This window comes from Mustela nivalis (genome assembly GCF_964662115.1).
Source record: "Mustela nivalis genome assembly, chromosome: 14".
Lineage (NCBI taxonomy): Eukaryota > Metazoa > Chordata > Mammalia > Carnivora > Mustelidae > Mustela > Mustela nivalis.
The window spans coordinates 54,587,621-54,601,453 of NC_139033.1; the positions used below are offsets into that span (position 1 = coordinate 54,587,621).

General features: G+C 46.6%; 1 protein-coding gene across 22 annotated transcripts in view; it reads right to left on the reverse strand.

The window, feature by feature from the left end:
* FHOD3 (formin homology 2 domain containing 3) overlaps nt 1-13,833 on the reverse strand; it is a 456,221-nt gene that overhangs the window by 52,304 nt on the left and 390,084 nt on the right. For all 22 annotated transcript variants that reach the window (XM_082699502.1, XM_082699490.1, XM_082699491.1 and 19 more), the window contains 2 exons: nt 11,738-12,016; nt 3,314-4,194 (listed from right to left, as the gene is read on the reverse strand). In XM_082699502.1, the coding sequence (XP_082555628.1) occupies nt 3,314-4,194; nt 11,738-12,016 (1,160 nt within the window). The remainder of the gene's footprint in view (nt 1-3,313; nt 4,195-11,737; nt 12,017-13,833) is intronic.

Consider the following 13,833-nt stretch of genomic DNA (forward strand, 5'->3'; position numbering starts at 1 on the left):
GAATGGAGTTTCCGAGGAGCTTGCCCGAATAGGCTTGCCTTATCATAAAGTTTTGGGAAAAAAAGTATTAGTTTCCCAGTTCTTCTGCAATAGTCATCTGAAGCTGAGACCAGCTGCAAAACAGCTGCATTTCCCATGGGAATGGAGTATGTGTATTACCCAAACCAGGACACCCCTGGAGAGCAAGGAAGAGCTCTTAATACTCACATCAGGACAACAGGCACACACCTGGGCCAACCTTGACACACAATGTATGGTCAGCCCACTGAAGTCCCAATGTCGGGTTTTCTCTGTGCATGACGTTAAATAAAATAGCTTTTCCGTATGTCCTGAACTAGAATACAGAGTAGGAAAACTTGACTCTCTTCCCAGGAGAATAAAACTGAGTGGGGTAGGGGGTGGGGGTATCAACATGGAGAATGGTGGTGTGTGCGTGTTGAGGGGGGTGGGATCAATGACCTCCTCGTTGGTGTCTGATTTTTTGCTTTAAATCAGTGGGGTGCAGCTTTGGTTGAGTCCCTAGGGAGCTTTTAAAAATAACCCAAGCTAGGGCTCACCCCAGACCAAATAAACCATCATTCTCTGAATTTTCTTAACAAGTCCATGCTAATCGTTTCTGATCTACTTTAAAATGCCAGGGTAAATAAAGTTGAAAAAATTTCTTCAAACCCATTTTGGAGTTCCCTCCCCATGATAAACCTAATGAGCCCAAGGGAGTAAGACAGGAGGGAGTCCCCAGAAGAGGAGACCAAGTCTCTTCCTTCTGTTTCCTATCCCACTCCACACATGTCTGGGTCTGTCTGTAACTTAGGATCTAAAAACTGCCTTTTGGGAGCAGGAGGGGCTTTGCTACTCTTGATTGGGCACACGGGTTGAAGACCACTTCCTGGGGCTTCCTCAGGATGACAGCAGATCCACAGAGGTATCTCCCCTTACCTCCAGGGCTTTCTGCCCTGACATCCTTCTCTGAGATCACTCCTATGATCTCCTCTGTGATTTGCCACACCTTAGCCCAGCAATAGAAGCACAACATGATGAAATGTAGCACAAGAATTCTGCCTTTCTCCACAGAAAATAATTAAAGTCATCTTACTAAAAAGCTATATATATTTTGTGCTGAGAGAGAAAAATGGCTCCAGTTCCAAAAACTATTTGGAAAGGAAACACAAAAGCATATTTTTCTGTTCTTATTTCCACTAAGTGGTCACCCAGCCTTGGATCTGGAACAGGAGTCTTTATTTTGGAGGCGACCCGGATGTCATGAGCATGTTCCAGAACTCTGGTCTGGTGTAAGTTTTCTGACAAAACCCAAAACCGATTCCCTTTGCTCGGTGTTGGCTTGTGAAGTCTATTCCGTTTTATTTGTGTTGCTCGCTATTGTGTTTAATGAAGAACTTCTCATGAGCCAGAATTCGGAAGTGGCTGTTTACAGCTGTGTTTTATGAAAATCACAGTAGAGAATTAGAAACAGAAATAAAATTGGTTATATTTGCTTTACTAACCTACACTTAAGGGATTCAACTCTGCACTGTGATGTATCTTATTCCTAATGTGCATTTTCACCTTCTGTGACATTTGTGAATTAGTTCCTGCTCACATTTCTTATCTGTGCCCAGACCCCTGGCCCCACCCAGAGAGCAAAGGTATGGTTTTCTAGGTCCCATGGAAGAACATAGTTGAATCCATTTGGTAAATTTTTCAATATACTATTACGTTTCTCTTATGCTCTCACCTTATAAAAACCAGGCAAACATTTGTCCTTCCGCCATGCAATAAAGTATTTTATGAGGTCACCACCTGCTTCAAGCCAGAATGGAACTTTGGGCTACTGAGCGGGCACTGACCAGACTCTTGTCACCAACCAGAGTAGAGCCAAGAGAAGGAGGGAGGCAAGTGGACTGCCCATTTGGGGTTTTCTCAGTGAAGCTTTTAATCTTGCTATTTCCTTTGTAAAAATGAAGTCAGAAGTAACTTCACTGCCAAACTGCTACTCCCTTGTCTTCCTCCCACCCGTGTCAAGGGCCAGCCACCTACAGGGGCTGAGCACCCAGGGGAAGCCCAGAGGGGACACCAGCCAGAGGAGCCCACGTGGGAGGTGGCGGCCGAGGGAGACCAGCCAACTAGATCAGTGGGTTGGAGGGTGGTGAGAGCAGGCCCTGGGGAACTCTGGGCCACCAGACTGCTATTGGAACCAGCCAGGCCTGTCTTGTCCCAAATGCCAGAACTGCACTGGAAAAACTCAAGGGGGCGTGGTGGCAGGCTCAGCACCACATGTCCCCAGTCCCGGCAAAGTCAGGACACAGACACCCAGAGCGGGTGCCCAACCTCACGTTCCCCGATGTCATTTCTGAGAGAGGACAAAAGGGGGTCTACTTTCTGCTAAAGGAGAGCACTGACGGGACAAGCTTCGCTGTGCTGGATCCTAGCTGTTTGGCTTTATAAGCAGGAGGAAGCTTTCATTCTGACTCAGGGCCGGGGGTCAGGGTGGGGGGAGCGGGATTCCTGAGGCTGGAATAGTTTAGATTCACATCCTTGCTGAGACTGGGCAGAAATCGACACCAGGGTAAAGGCCAACTTGGGAAAGCAGCCCTACCTGCTCCACACCACCCCCCCCAGCAACCCCGCACTGCCCCTGCCACCCCCAGCACTGACACTGCCCCCTGGCTCCCTGTCTAAAGGGCACTCTTATCCTGAAGTTGATTTGATCTTTTTGATTCAGAATTGGTACTCGACTGGCAGATGGGGGAGCCCGGCTCAGGCAGCTCTACACTCACCCCAAACGCTGATAAATGCAACAACACACACAGCTAAAACTAACCCGCGGTAAATTCTCGCAGATAAATCTGCAGACTCTAAATTACTGTGTGGTTCCAGATGAGGTTCCAACCATCACCAGCACCCACTATAATCAACGGAAAAGTAAGCAGACCCAGGGATAAAGTTCGTGCGTTTGATAAATGTGCAAGACTGCTTTCCTCTTGTTGACATCAGCGTCTATGGTTGGGCTATGCCAATACTCCCTGGCGATTCTTTCTGCCTTTTCCCCTGGGTGATTTGGTTCTTTGAAATCTACTTTGCCTAAGGGTGTTAGGAGGCTGCCCTCTGCCTTAGCCAGTTAAGGTCCTGCACGCGGTAGCTTGTGTCTAGCACAGGGCACAGACTAAGTCTCTGAAAGGTCAGGCTGTTACACGAACCGCCTCTTTTACCACGGAGCCAAAGCAGCACGAAGCAATTTTTACACACTACAGACCTCTCACTCCTACCCAACAGCGGAGCTCTGCAAATCAAGAAGCCTTTGGGATGCCAGCGGTACCTTGGAGACGGCCAGTTCCTTTGACTTAGACTCAAACAGGTGCTCCAGCCTGGACGTGTCCACCTTGATGGGTTCCAGTTTCGACCACAGGAATTCTCGGCAACGTCGGTTGTTCTTACACGGCCACTCGAAGGGCCGCACTTCGTTCCAGAAGAGACGGATGGTCTTCTTTTTCTTGGTGAATGCCGGCTGACCCCGGGGGACCTGGGGCCACCCTAAGCCCTGAGGAGCGTTGAATACTGGAGGAGGAGCCAATAAATTACCGGGGACTGGAGGGGGAGGCACGCTGTCCAGCAGGGGCGGCGGGGGCGGGGGCGGCAAACCCAGAAAGGTGGGCGGGGGTGGGGGCGGCGGCCCCGGGACCTCCCTGGGACCCAGGTCCACGTCCAGGACGTCCACGTCGTCCTCCTCCCCCAGGTCGGTGAAATCCATGTCTTGGATTCGGAGCTCCCTCGGGTTGGCCATGAGCTGGTCCCAGATGTAGTCAGATTCCGTCTTCGGCTGCGCGGAGGCTTTCTCGGGGACCTTGTCATTCGGCTCGGCGTCAGGGGAGATGGAGCCCCTCCCTAGGTCCCCGCTATTGAACTTCTCAGCGAAGGCTTTCACGCTGCCCCGATTGTCCAGACAGCCAACGTCCACCCTCCTGACGCTGTCATCCGGGGCCAGAGAGTTGGCCTGCAGGGTGGATATCCTGCTAGCCAGGCTAGCCACCGCCTCGGCGCCGGGCTCAGTCCTCCCGCTCTCGCCCTCCCCCTTCTCCTCGTCATCCGTGGGCTTTCTGTTATGGGCATACAGCATGTCCAGCATGAAGCGTTTGTTGGTGAGGATGTCGCCGCACTGTTCATTTACACCGGCATCCTGAACACCCGCGGACCACAAACCTGAAAGCGTACAGGAGGAGGGAGAGAAAGTGAGCAAGCGGCAGGTGTCTCAGTCTCATGAGAAACCAGTTAGGGAACGGGGAAGCCTTACACACAGAGTGACTTCAGACAAGACACTGAAATAAAGCAACTGAAGGGGAAGGTGGTCCAGCTCACAGGGTGCTCCCGACCAGAAAGAGAGGCTGCATCAGAGTCTCAATGACCTGCCCCAGGACTCAAGACCCTTGTAGGCAGGACACTGTTCTCAGCAACCACCGTGGCTCAGGGGAGTATTTTCCCGCCTACCCAGGACAGTGGGTCCGGACCCACCCAGCCATGGGTAACTAGGGGCCTTCTGTCCTAACTAGATGCAGGGAGGCAAGGAAGATGCTCCCTCTCCCACCATAGGACAGGTGTTGGGAAGGCTGGAGAGTGAGGTCTGTTTCCACATCTGTGTCAGTTCAGTTCATGTGCCTGGGGAAGCTCACCAAACATGTCCAGTCCGACCATAAGTCCGTGGTCACCGGTGTTCAGGAAACCCTTAAGCCTGCCTGGCAGCCTCATCCACGACCTCTTCTGGGGGACTCTTCCCACCAGCCCTCCCTCCGCTAACCTTCCCACCATCTCATCTGCACATAGCCTTGCTTCTAGTTCAGCAGCTCAACAGAAGAAGTCAGCGGAGATCTTGCAGGGTCTCACCCCGCCTCCCCTGCTCCTGCACCTGAACCCCAACCACAGCCTCCCTCCTGTGACTACCGACAAACCATCCCCCTTAGCAGGGGCAACCACTCCACGTGCGCCTCTGGAAGCCGTTCCAGCAGTTCTCTGTCCTGCATTTCCCATGCTCCGCCTACTAGAACTTCCTGCTGGCCTGGTAACATGGTATAATTTCACCCCTCTTAAAAAAGCAAACAAAATGCAACTCCACTTAGCCCTCCAGCTATAATCCAACTTTTCTCCTTTCCTTTCAAGTAAAGCTGCTTATCAGAGATATTTCACTCACTGCTCCAATTTTTCTCCTTATTCTCTCTCTTGAGCCCTGTCTAATGAAGTTTTTACTCTCAGCACCTGTCAAAGTTGCTCCTTCCCAGGTGGTTGAAGACTTTGACGCTGCACTAGACCCAGCAGCTCACTCCCTCCTTATGCCTTCACTTGGCTTCTGGAACATTGTACTCACCTGCTCTACTGCCTTTCCTCTGACTGCTCTTTCTCTGTCTCCTATGCCAGTTCCTCCTTATCTTTACCCTTTAAATGTCCTTGGCCCTCTTATATCCTGATACACTTAGTTACCATCCCATCCAGTCTTCGGGCTTTAGGTGCCATGTCTGCCCTCATCCACGCCACGCCCCCCTTAACCTGCTTCTCCTGCAGTCCTTTCCTGTTTCAGACAGGGCAACTTTCATCATTCATCTTGAGACTGGTTCCAAAAATCTCAGTCCTTGGACTCCTCCTGTTCTTTTATGCACACCTTCTAACACAGCAGGGTGTCCTATTAGCTAAAGCTTCATGTCATATCCAGAATCTGCCCACTTTCATCACGTGCCCTGCCGTGGCCCTGGTCTGAGCCAGCATGGTTCCTTGCCTACAACACTGCAGAGATGTCCCCTCGCTGGTCCCAGCTTCCACACATGTCCCTCTAGAGTCAGTTCTTGACAGCAATGCCATGTGTTAAAACGTCCGATCAGATCTTTCTGCTCAAAGACTTCTAAAACTGCTACATTCCGCCAAGAAAAAAACCAGTGACCTTTCAATATTCCCAAACCCTGTGTGAACCCACCTTAATTTTCATACCTCTTTAGCTATTGTAGCTGCTTGACATTCTTAGACCTCACCGGGCATGATCTGGCCTCAGGGCCTTTGCCCATCCCAGGACAAACTGCACCCACGTAACCACACAATTTGTTTCTCAATCTCCTTTTAGGACTTTGCTCAAATAGCACCTTCTCAATGAAGTCTTCCCCAACCATCTTATTTAAAATTGTGCAACACTCCCTCCCTCTCCCCAATGCCATTTTTCACTCTTTCGAGCATTCATCACAAGACTACTTTAGGGGCGCCTGAGTGGCTCAGTGGGTTAAACCTCTACCTTTGGCTCAGGTCATGATCTCAGGGTCCTGGGATCAAGCCCCACATTGGGCTCTCTGCTCAGCAGGGAGCCTGCTTCCTTCCTCTCTACCTGCCTCTCTGCCTACTTGTGATCTGTCAAATAAACTAAAAAAAAAAAAAAAAAAAAAAAAGTACTTTACTGCCTCATCTTCCACGCATTTCCCTTATTTATTTTATTGCTGCCTTTGTCCTACCACTGGAATGATTACAAGTACTTGTTAAACTGTCCTCTTCGTTGGCATGTAAACTCTACAGGAGCGGGATTGGGTTTTGTGGTTGCTCTTGTTCATTGTGGTACTCCCAGCCTCGAGGATGAATCAATGAATGGTCAGGAAAGTTACTCTTCTGAGTTTGCTTCCTAAGGGCCAGCAGGGCTGTCTGGCGGGCATTCAGAATGTGAGATCTATGGTATACCCAAGGCCTTTATTCGTGTTGGGGAATGGCAAGGGCCTAGGCCACCGACATGCACATCAGGAGCTTTTGTTCCACCGAAGGAGAATGGCCCGATCAAACATGCTGGGAGGGACCCTGTTCTCTCCCACAGGGCCCTGCCTTGATCTTACAGGAGGCATTACTGGGGAGGCACAAAGGTCCCCTGGTGTTCTCCTTCCTCTGTAGCTTTGTCTTCTTTTCAGCAATGACCTAACCTCACCAAAGGACCCATAACCAGAACAAGGAGCTCTTGAAGCCTCTCACAAGTGTTTCAAAGCACACACCTAGGAGACAACCCCCATCAAAGAGGGAGAAGATGGCATTGGAGGATATGATGGGAAAATCTGGGTATCTAGAGTCCCCACAACTGGCCAGACAGCCCTGTAAATGGGAAGACTGCTTTGAGGTCAGCAAGCTGCAGCACATAAAGTGGCTGAGTCTCTCTCCTTCTCCATGTACTGGGAAATGTTGCATTTTCTTATTTTGTCAACAAGGAAAAGAACACAATTGGAATATTTTAAATGCTGGGTTTCTCCCTTACTCTCTTTACTCACTTAGGTCTTCTTGCATCATTATGTAGTGTATGCTACACTATGTAGGCTTCTTTGTCTCTAGTCATTTCCTTTGCTTTGAAGTCTACCTTATCTGATATTAATACAGTCTTTCCTGCTTTCTTTGATTAATGGTAGCATGGTATATCTTTTCCCAACGTTTAACTTTCCATCTGCCTGTGGCCTTATGTTTTAAAAGAAGTTTTGTATACATTTATATTTTTATCTGCAAATCTCCATCTTTTAATTTAAAGTAATTATTGGGGTGCCTGGCTGGCTCAGTTGGTAGAACATGTGACTCTCAATCTTGAGGTTGTGGGTCTGAGCCCTGCGCTAGGCGTAGAGACTACTTTAAAAAACTGAGGTAGTTATTACGTTAGGGCTTCAGTCGGCCTCTTTATTTATTTATTTTTTTTTTTGTTCTCTTTGTTTTGGTGCCTGTTTCTTCTTTTTTGGTCTCAAGTGGGTTACCTGAATATTCTTTAAAATTTCAATTCGATTTTTACTGTTTTTGAGTCCACTGTTTCATATAATCTTCTTAGCAGTTGCTCTAGGAATTACAATATGAACACTAACTCCTCCATGGGCTGGTACTAAAACTCTACTACTCTGAAGCATAGAACCCTTACTTCCATTAGATCCTTTGACTCTCCCTACTTTAAAAACAGAATTGTCCTAAGTATTTCCTCTACATACTTGAGCACAAGACATCACATTCTAATTTTTGTTTCTACCATCACATAAGACTTAAGAAAATTGTTGAGGCAAAAGACAGTCTTTGTTATTTACTATTTTTACCTATTCCATTGTTCAGTTTTTTCCGAAATTCCTAGCCGCCTGCTGTCATCATTCACTTTCTGTTCAGAGAACATCCTTTGGCCGTTCTTAAAGTGGCCAGCTAGTGGCAAATTCTCTTAGTTTTTCTTTAACTGAGAATGTCCTCATTTTCTCTTCATTCTTAAAGGCTAATTTTGCTGGATCTAGAATTCAGATTGATAATTCTAGTCTTTCATCACTTGACAAATGCTGTGGCCCTTTCTGCTCGCCCCCATGTTTCAGATGAAACATTTGAATTGGTGGTCTTCTATAGATAATGCACCGTTTCTTCCTACTCCCTTTCAAGATTTTTTATTTTTGGTCTTTAATTTTTAGAACTGGTGTGAATTTCTTTGGCTTTATCCCCATTAGGATTTGCTTAGCTTCTTAAATCTGGAGGTTTATACCTTTTGTCAAATTTGGGAAAATTTCAGTCTTTATTTCTTAGATGTTTTTCCAGCCCTGCAGGCTTTCTCCTCTCCTGCTCAGACTCCAATGAAATGAATGTTAGTTCTGTTGATATAGTCTCACAGGTCCCTGAAGCTCTGTTCATTCTCTAGTCTGTTTTTGCCCTTTGTTATTCAGATTTGGTCATTTCTACTGATCAGTTTTCAACTGCACAGGTTATTTCCTTTACTGTCTCCAATCTACTACAGAGCCTAACAAATATTTTATTTTGGTCATTTTATTTTTCAGTTCTGTAATTTCTCTTTGGTTCTTTTTTATATCTTTTTTTTTTTTTTTTTTTTTTTTTTTTGCTAAGATATTTTATTTCTTTCATGTGTTTGCTGAATGTTTGGAACTGTTCATGAAAGCATTATTATGATGGCTGCCTTCAAAGCCTTGTCAGATAATTCCAACATCTGGCTCATTCTGGTGTTGGCATTGGCTTCTTGTCTTTCCCATTCAAGTTGTGAGTGCCCCAGTTCTTGAAATGATGAGAGATTTTAGAGTGTATCCGGGATATTTTGGGGATTATTTGCTAGACTTTGGATCATACTTACTCTTCTCTTTCAGCAGGCACTCGCTGTGTTTAGATGTGGTGGACAGGTCTTAGTGGGGGTAGATGTCCTTACCGCATCTTACTGTCACCACCGCAGCAAGAGGGCTGACTTGCCCTCACTAAAGATGGCCAGGTTGGGGGTGCAGCAGCCCCTTATCCTCTTCTACTGCCTCCTTAAGTCTCTCTTCTTCTGGGTGAAGGTGTAAACTCAGATCTCTAGAAGATCCCACTGACACTATCTTAATGGGGAACTGGGATGCCACTGTAGGTGATAGAATATCAGTTCCCCATTAGGCCAGAACTACACCAGCAAGGAAATGAGATAGCACTACTGGCTTCTGTTGGGCAGGGGACAGAGAACTAGCTCCATCCTGAGTCTCACTGGCACTAGAAAGTTGGAAGGAGGGGAGAATGGGAACCATATAACTCTTGTTTCCATGGAGGGCAGGTTGTAGAAGATTACTTCCTGTTTGGTCCCACTGAAACTACCAGGTAGTGGAGGAGTAGAACAATAGCAGATTTCCCATTAGTGCTTGTCTAGGGTAGGGCATGTATTAACAGCCAAAATGATGTTCTGCTCTGTTAGGCAATCCTTTTCCCAATTCTTTGGCTATGAGAATAGGATTTACTTAGAGCTTCACTGCCATGTCATTAATGTCCAAAGGTCCCTAGACAGTCTGCCTTCTTTCTGCTTTTCAGAGTCTTCCTACAACTGATTGTTCTGCTATGCACAGGGTGTTCCCATTTTGGTTGTGAGAGGAAGGACCTGGGAACAATAGAGCTCCTCCATCTTAGGCAGATGTCTCTTCATTCAATTAATCATCAGTGGTTTTTTTGAGCCTCTACTATGTACTAGTCCTAAAGCTAGGAAGTGAGGACTCATAATGAACAAGACAGACATCCCCATCCTCACAAAGCTTACATTCAAGTGGCGGTAAAGGACACTTATACAAGGCATGGCAGCAAAGTGTAACAAATGCTACAATAACTCCTCTCACACTAATGCCATGGAGAGGAACACATGAAACAAAAAGAAAGCCACCCAAGCAGAAAAAGTTGAGACTCTTTCAAGCCCTACAGAATAATTTCTGAGTAATGGATACAATCATTAGGATTGTTGTGATTGCTTCTGTGATTTGAGAACACTTTCAAAGGCAAGAGATATGATGACAGACCTGCCCGACTTCTCTGCTGCTCCTGGTGCCTGGGAACAGTGGGATTTTCTAGGAACTAAGAAGCTACAACAAACAGATATGATCACATCTCTTAATAGCACCAGACCGAAGCAGAATAAAATCACTGCAAAGCCTTAATTCCTGAGTCAATAGTCTTGGACACCACTAGCTTTTGGTAGAAAATCAATGGTTCTTCACTGGGAGTAGAGTCTCCATTTTTGGAAAGTTGCCCTTATTTGGAAAAATATTGGACAAGCTGATCCAAGAAAGTTCTGTTCCTTGGCTTCTTTTCACTAACCCTTAGGCTTTGCTAAACCCAGTGATGATGAATAATTTCTACAGCTATTTATAATAAAACATGATTTTAGATGAAACTGATCAAGAAGACTTCCCCGACCCAACCCCCTGTACTGTGACCCTAATCACATTAAATGTGAATACTAACAAGCAGGATTTGGGAGACTAATTGCCATCTGACTTTGAAAGAAAATTAAATAAATATCCATATATGTAATACCTTCTAACACATACATCTTCAACCAAACAGACACGAGATTTTCAATGCAATTATTACTAAAATATAAACTAATAAAGTCTTTCAGTTCTTCTTCAATGCATCATAATGACCAGAAATTTAAAGAGTAAAACTTATTAATATATTATTAATAATATTATTAATATATAATATTAATATATAATAATATATAATATTATTGATATATTATTAATATAGCTGGTGAAAACTCAGGTATCAACTAGAACTAAGCCATTGATTGATAGGTCTCATGGCAGGCATGAGTTCCCAGTGAGGATTAACAGTCCATTTGGTGTCTCAGCATAAAATTATCACTACACAGATGAACTGATTGAATATCAGCTGTAATGCCCAAAAGATCAAATTTCATAAAGAAAAGCAAAGACTTCTAACAAAAGATTGGCTCTGAGCATATTGTGGAAAGTTCTTTCAATTATGTATATTCCACTAGAGAACATCAAACTGACTTCAGCACACTTTGAACTGCCACTTTTTAGAAGTACTCATTCAATTCATTTTAACCAATCTGCTCTGGTCTGAAATGTCCATCATGATGGCTTAGCACACATCACTGCAGAAACTTTCAAGGGAGCAGACAGCAACATGACATATGTCTCAATTTAACTTAGAACAAAAGCTACATTTACTATGAACAAGCCATTAGAAGGAAATGAGGAAGGTCTCTTTTGGGGCTTATTTTTCAAGAAAAGTCCTTGGCTATCCTCATTATTGGACCCTTTTCCCACCTGTCAAAGTGAGCATGGCATAGGGCATGAGGCCACCTCCCCATGGGGCAGGAAGCTGAGGGCTGGCCACATCCCTCACCTCCAGACACCAGGTGACATAGCCCATTGAGCGAGCTGAGCCAGTAGGGTCGCCTCAGTGGCCAACAAACCAAGTCCCCCACCCAGGGTTCCCTGGAATGTATTCACTGGGGCTGTATTACCAGTTCCCTTGTCCCTGGAGAGCTTGTCCTCCTTCTCCTCCCTCTCTAACGTGCTGCTGGAGGACGAGATGCTGGAGGCCGAGCAGTTGTCCTTCTCGTTCACCTCCTCACTCTGCCTCTCTTTCTCACTGAGGGAGGCTCGCTCTTCTGGCTCTTGCTCCAGGGCTCGCTCCACTTCGCTCTCTGCTCCCACGCAGGCTCGGGCTACTTCTGGGCTGGCCTCATCGGTACCCTGCCCCACTTCTGCCTCCGGTCCAGGCTCAAGATCCCCAACACTCGCTGGTGGAGACAACAACAATGGAGATTATAATCACAACAGGAATTTCTTGGGAATGTCAAGGGAGGTGTGAAAGGAGACAGGAGGTTGATTTCTTTTTCTAGATTTTTCTAGAATATTGTTAGTGGTGGGCAGATGTCTAAAGGTGATCCCCAGGATTCCCGTCTCCTGGTCATTCAGTCAAACCCTCTTCTAGGCACTGCTGGGAGGGGACATGTAGCTGACGGTGGAGTCTCGAGTCACTTGACTCTAAGATGTGGCGATTATCCAGGTGGCCTGAGACAATCTGGTGACACTTCGAAAAGCACAGTGTTTTCTGATGGGCCATAAAAAACAAAGTCAAAGGGGTACCTGGGTGGCTCAGTAGATTAAAGCCTCTGCCTTCAGCTCAGGTCATGATCCCAGGGTCCTGGGATCGAGCCCCACATCGGGCTCTCTGCTCAGCAGGGAGCCTGTTTCCCCTTCTCTCTCTGCCTGCCTCTCTGCCTACTTGTGATCTCTGTCTGTCAAATAAATAAATAAATAAAATCTTTAAAAAAAAACACAAAAAAACAAAAAACAAAAGTCAGAGAGGTAAGAAGCATGTGGCTTTAAAGATGTGATGTGACAGACAAGAAACGTGAGTGGCCACTAGCTGTAGAGAGCAATTCCTGGCCAACATAAAATAAAGAACAGGAACTTTGGGCCCGAGAGCACAAGAAACCAAATTCTGCCAACAACCTAAATGAACCGGAGGTGGATTTTCCCCAGGGCCTCCCAGTGAGGGACAGGCCAGCCACAGCTTGAGTGGGGCTTCATGAGCCCCAGCACTGAGAACAAGTTGAACTCTGCTGGACTTCTGACCTACGGAAACTGTGAGATAATGAATGGGTTTAATTTGAATTGCTGTTTGCGGTAATTTGTTATGCACCAGGAGCAGCCCTGTGTTTTATTGGTGGCCAAACCAATGAGGACTGACGCTCTTCGCTTGAATTAGGTTTACTCGTAATTTGATTAGCCCATGATTTGGAAAGTTGTTCGGGAGAATCTCTCATGGGCACAGAACTATTTATGAACCTATCAGGACTGGAGATTTGATGCTTGTAGCAAGGTATGATGTTCCCGTTCCCGTGTGGGACATCCTCTAGGGAATAGGAAAGTGGCATAGTATGGCTTTGCATGGTTTTCCTGAGCAAAATTCTCAGCTATGCACTGTATAGGAGTAGCTAAATGACAGAGAACACAAGAAGTTCTGAGCCAGCTGCCACATGTGAAGTCCAGAGGGAGACAGGTCACTCTTGAGAGTGTGACCCTCAGGGATGGGCAAAACCACATTGCTGGAATCGGGACAGTGTATCCCAAGAGTATGTGCTCAAGCCCCAAGCATATGCTACACAAATATAGAAATTCAGTGGGATCTGCACAGGACAGGAACTGTAAGGAACCTGCCCAGACCTCAGAAGACCCCAGGAGAACAAGCAGATCAGGGCACTCCCTCCGTGGAGGAGACCTGCTGGCTCAGGTGAGTGGGGGCAGCTGGCAGTGGAATTTGCAGAACAGAGCCTCCAGCAGGCCAGGCGGTGCCATTCCTCTGGGAGAGGACTGCTCAGGCCTCACTGGGCAGGGAGCCCAGCTGCTTCCCAGCCAGAAGTCATTCTGCCAGGACTCCCTGGGTCCTTTCCCCCACCCCTTATCTGCTCTCAGGCTGCCTTCCTCTGAGAAAGAGGGAATTGGGGAAAGTGCAACATCAGCTTCTCCTTATGTCCTTGGGCAACTTCCAGCCACCAAAGGAAGAATGACTCCTCCAGGAGAGTCTCTCCAGTGTCCTTCAGGTAGGAAC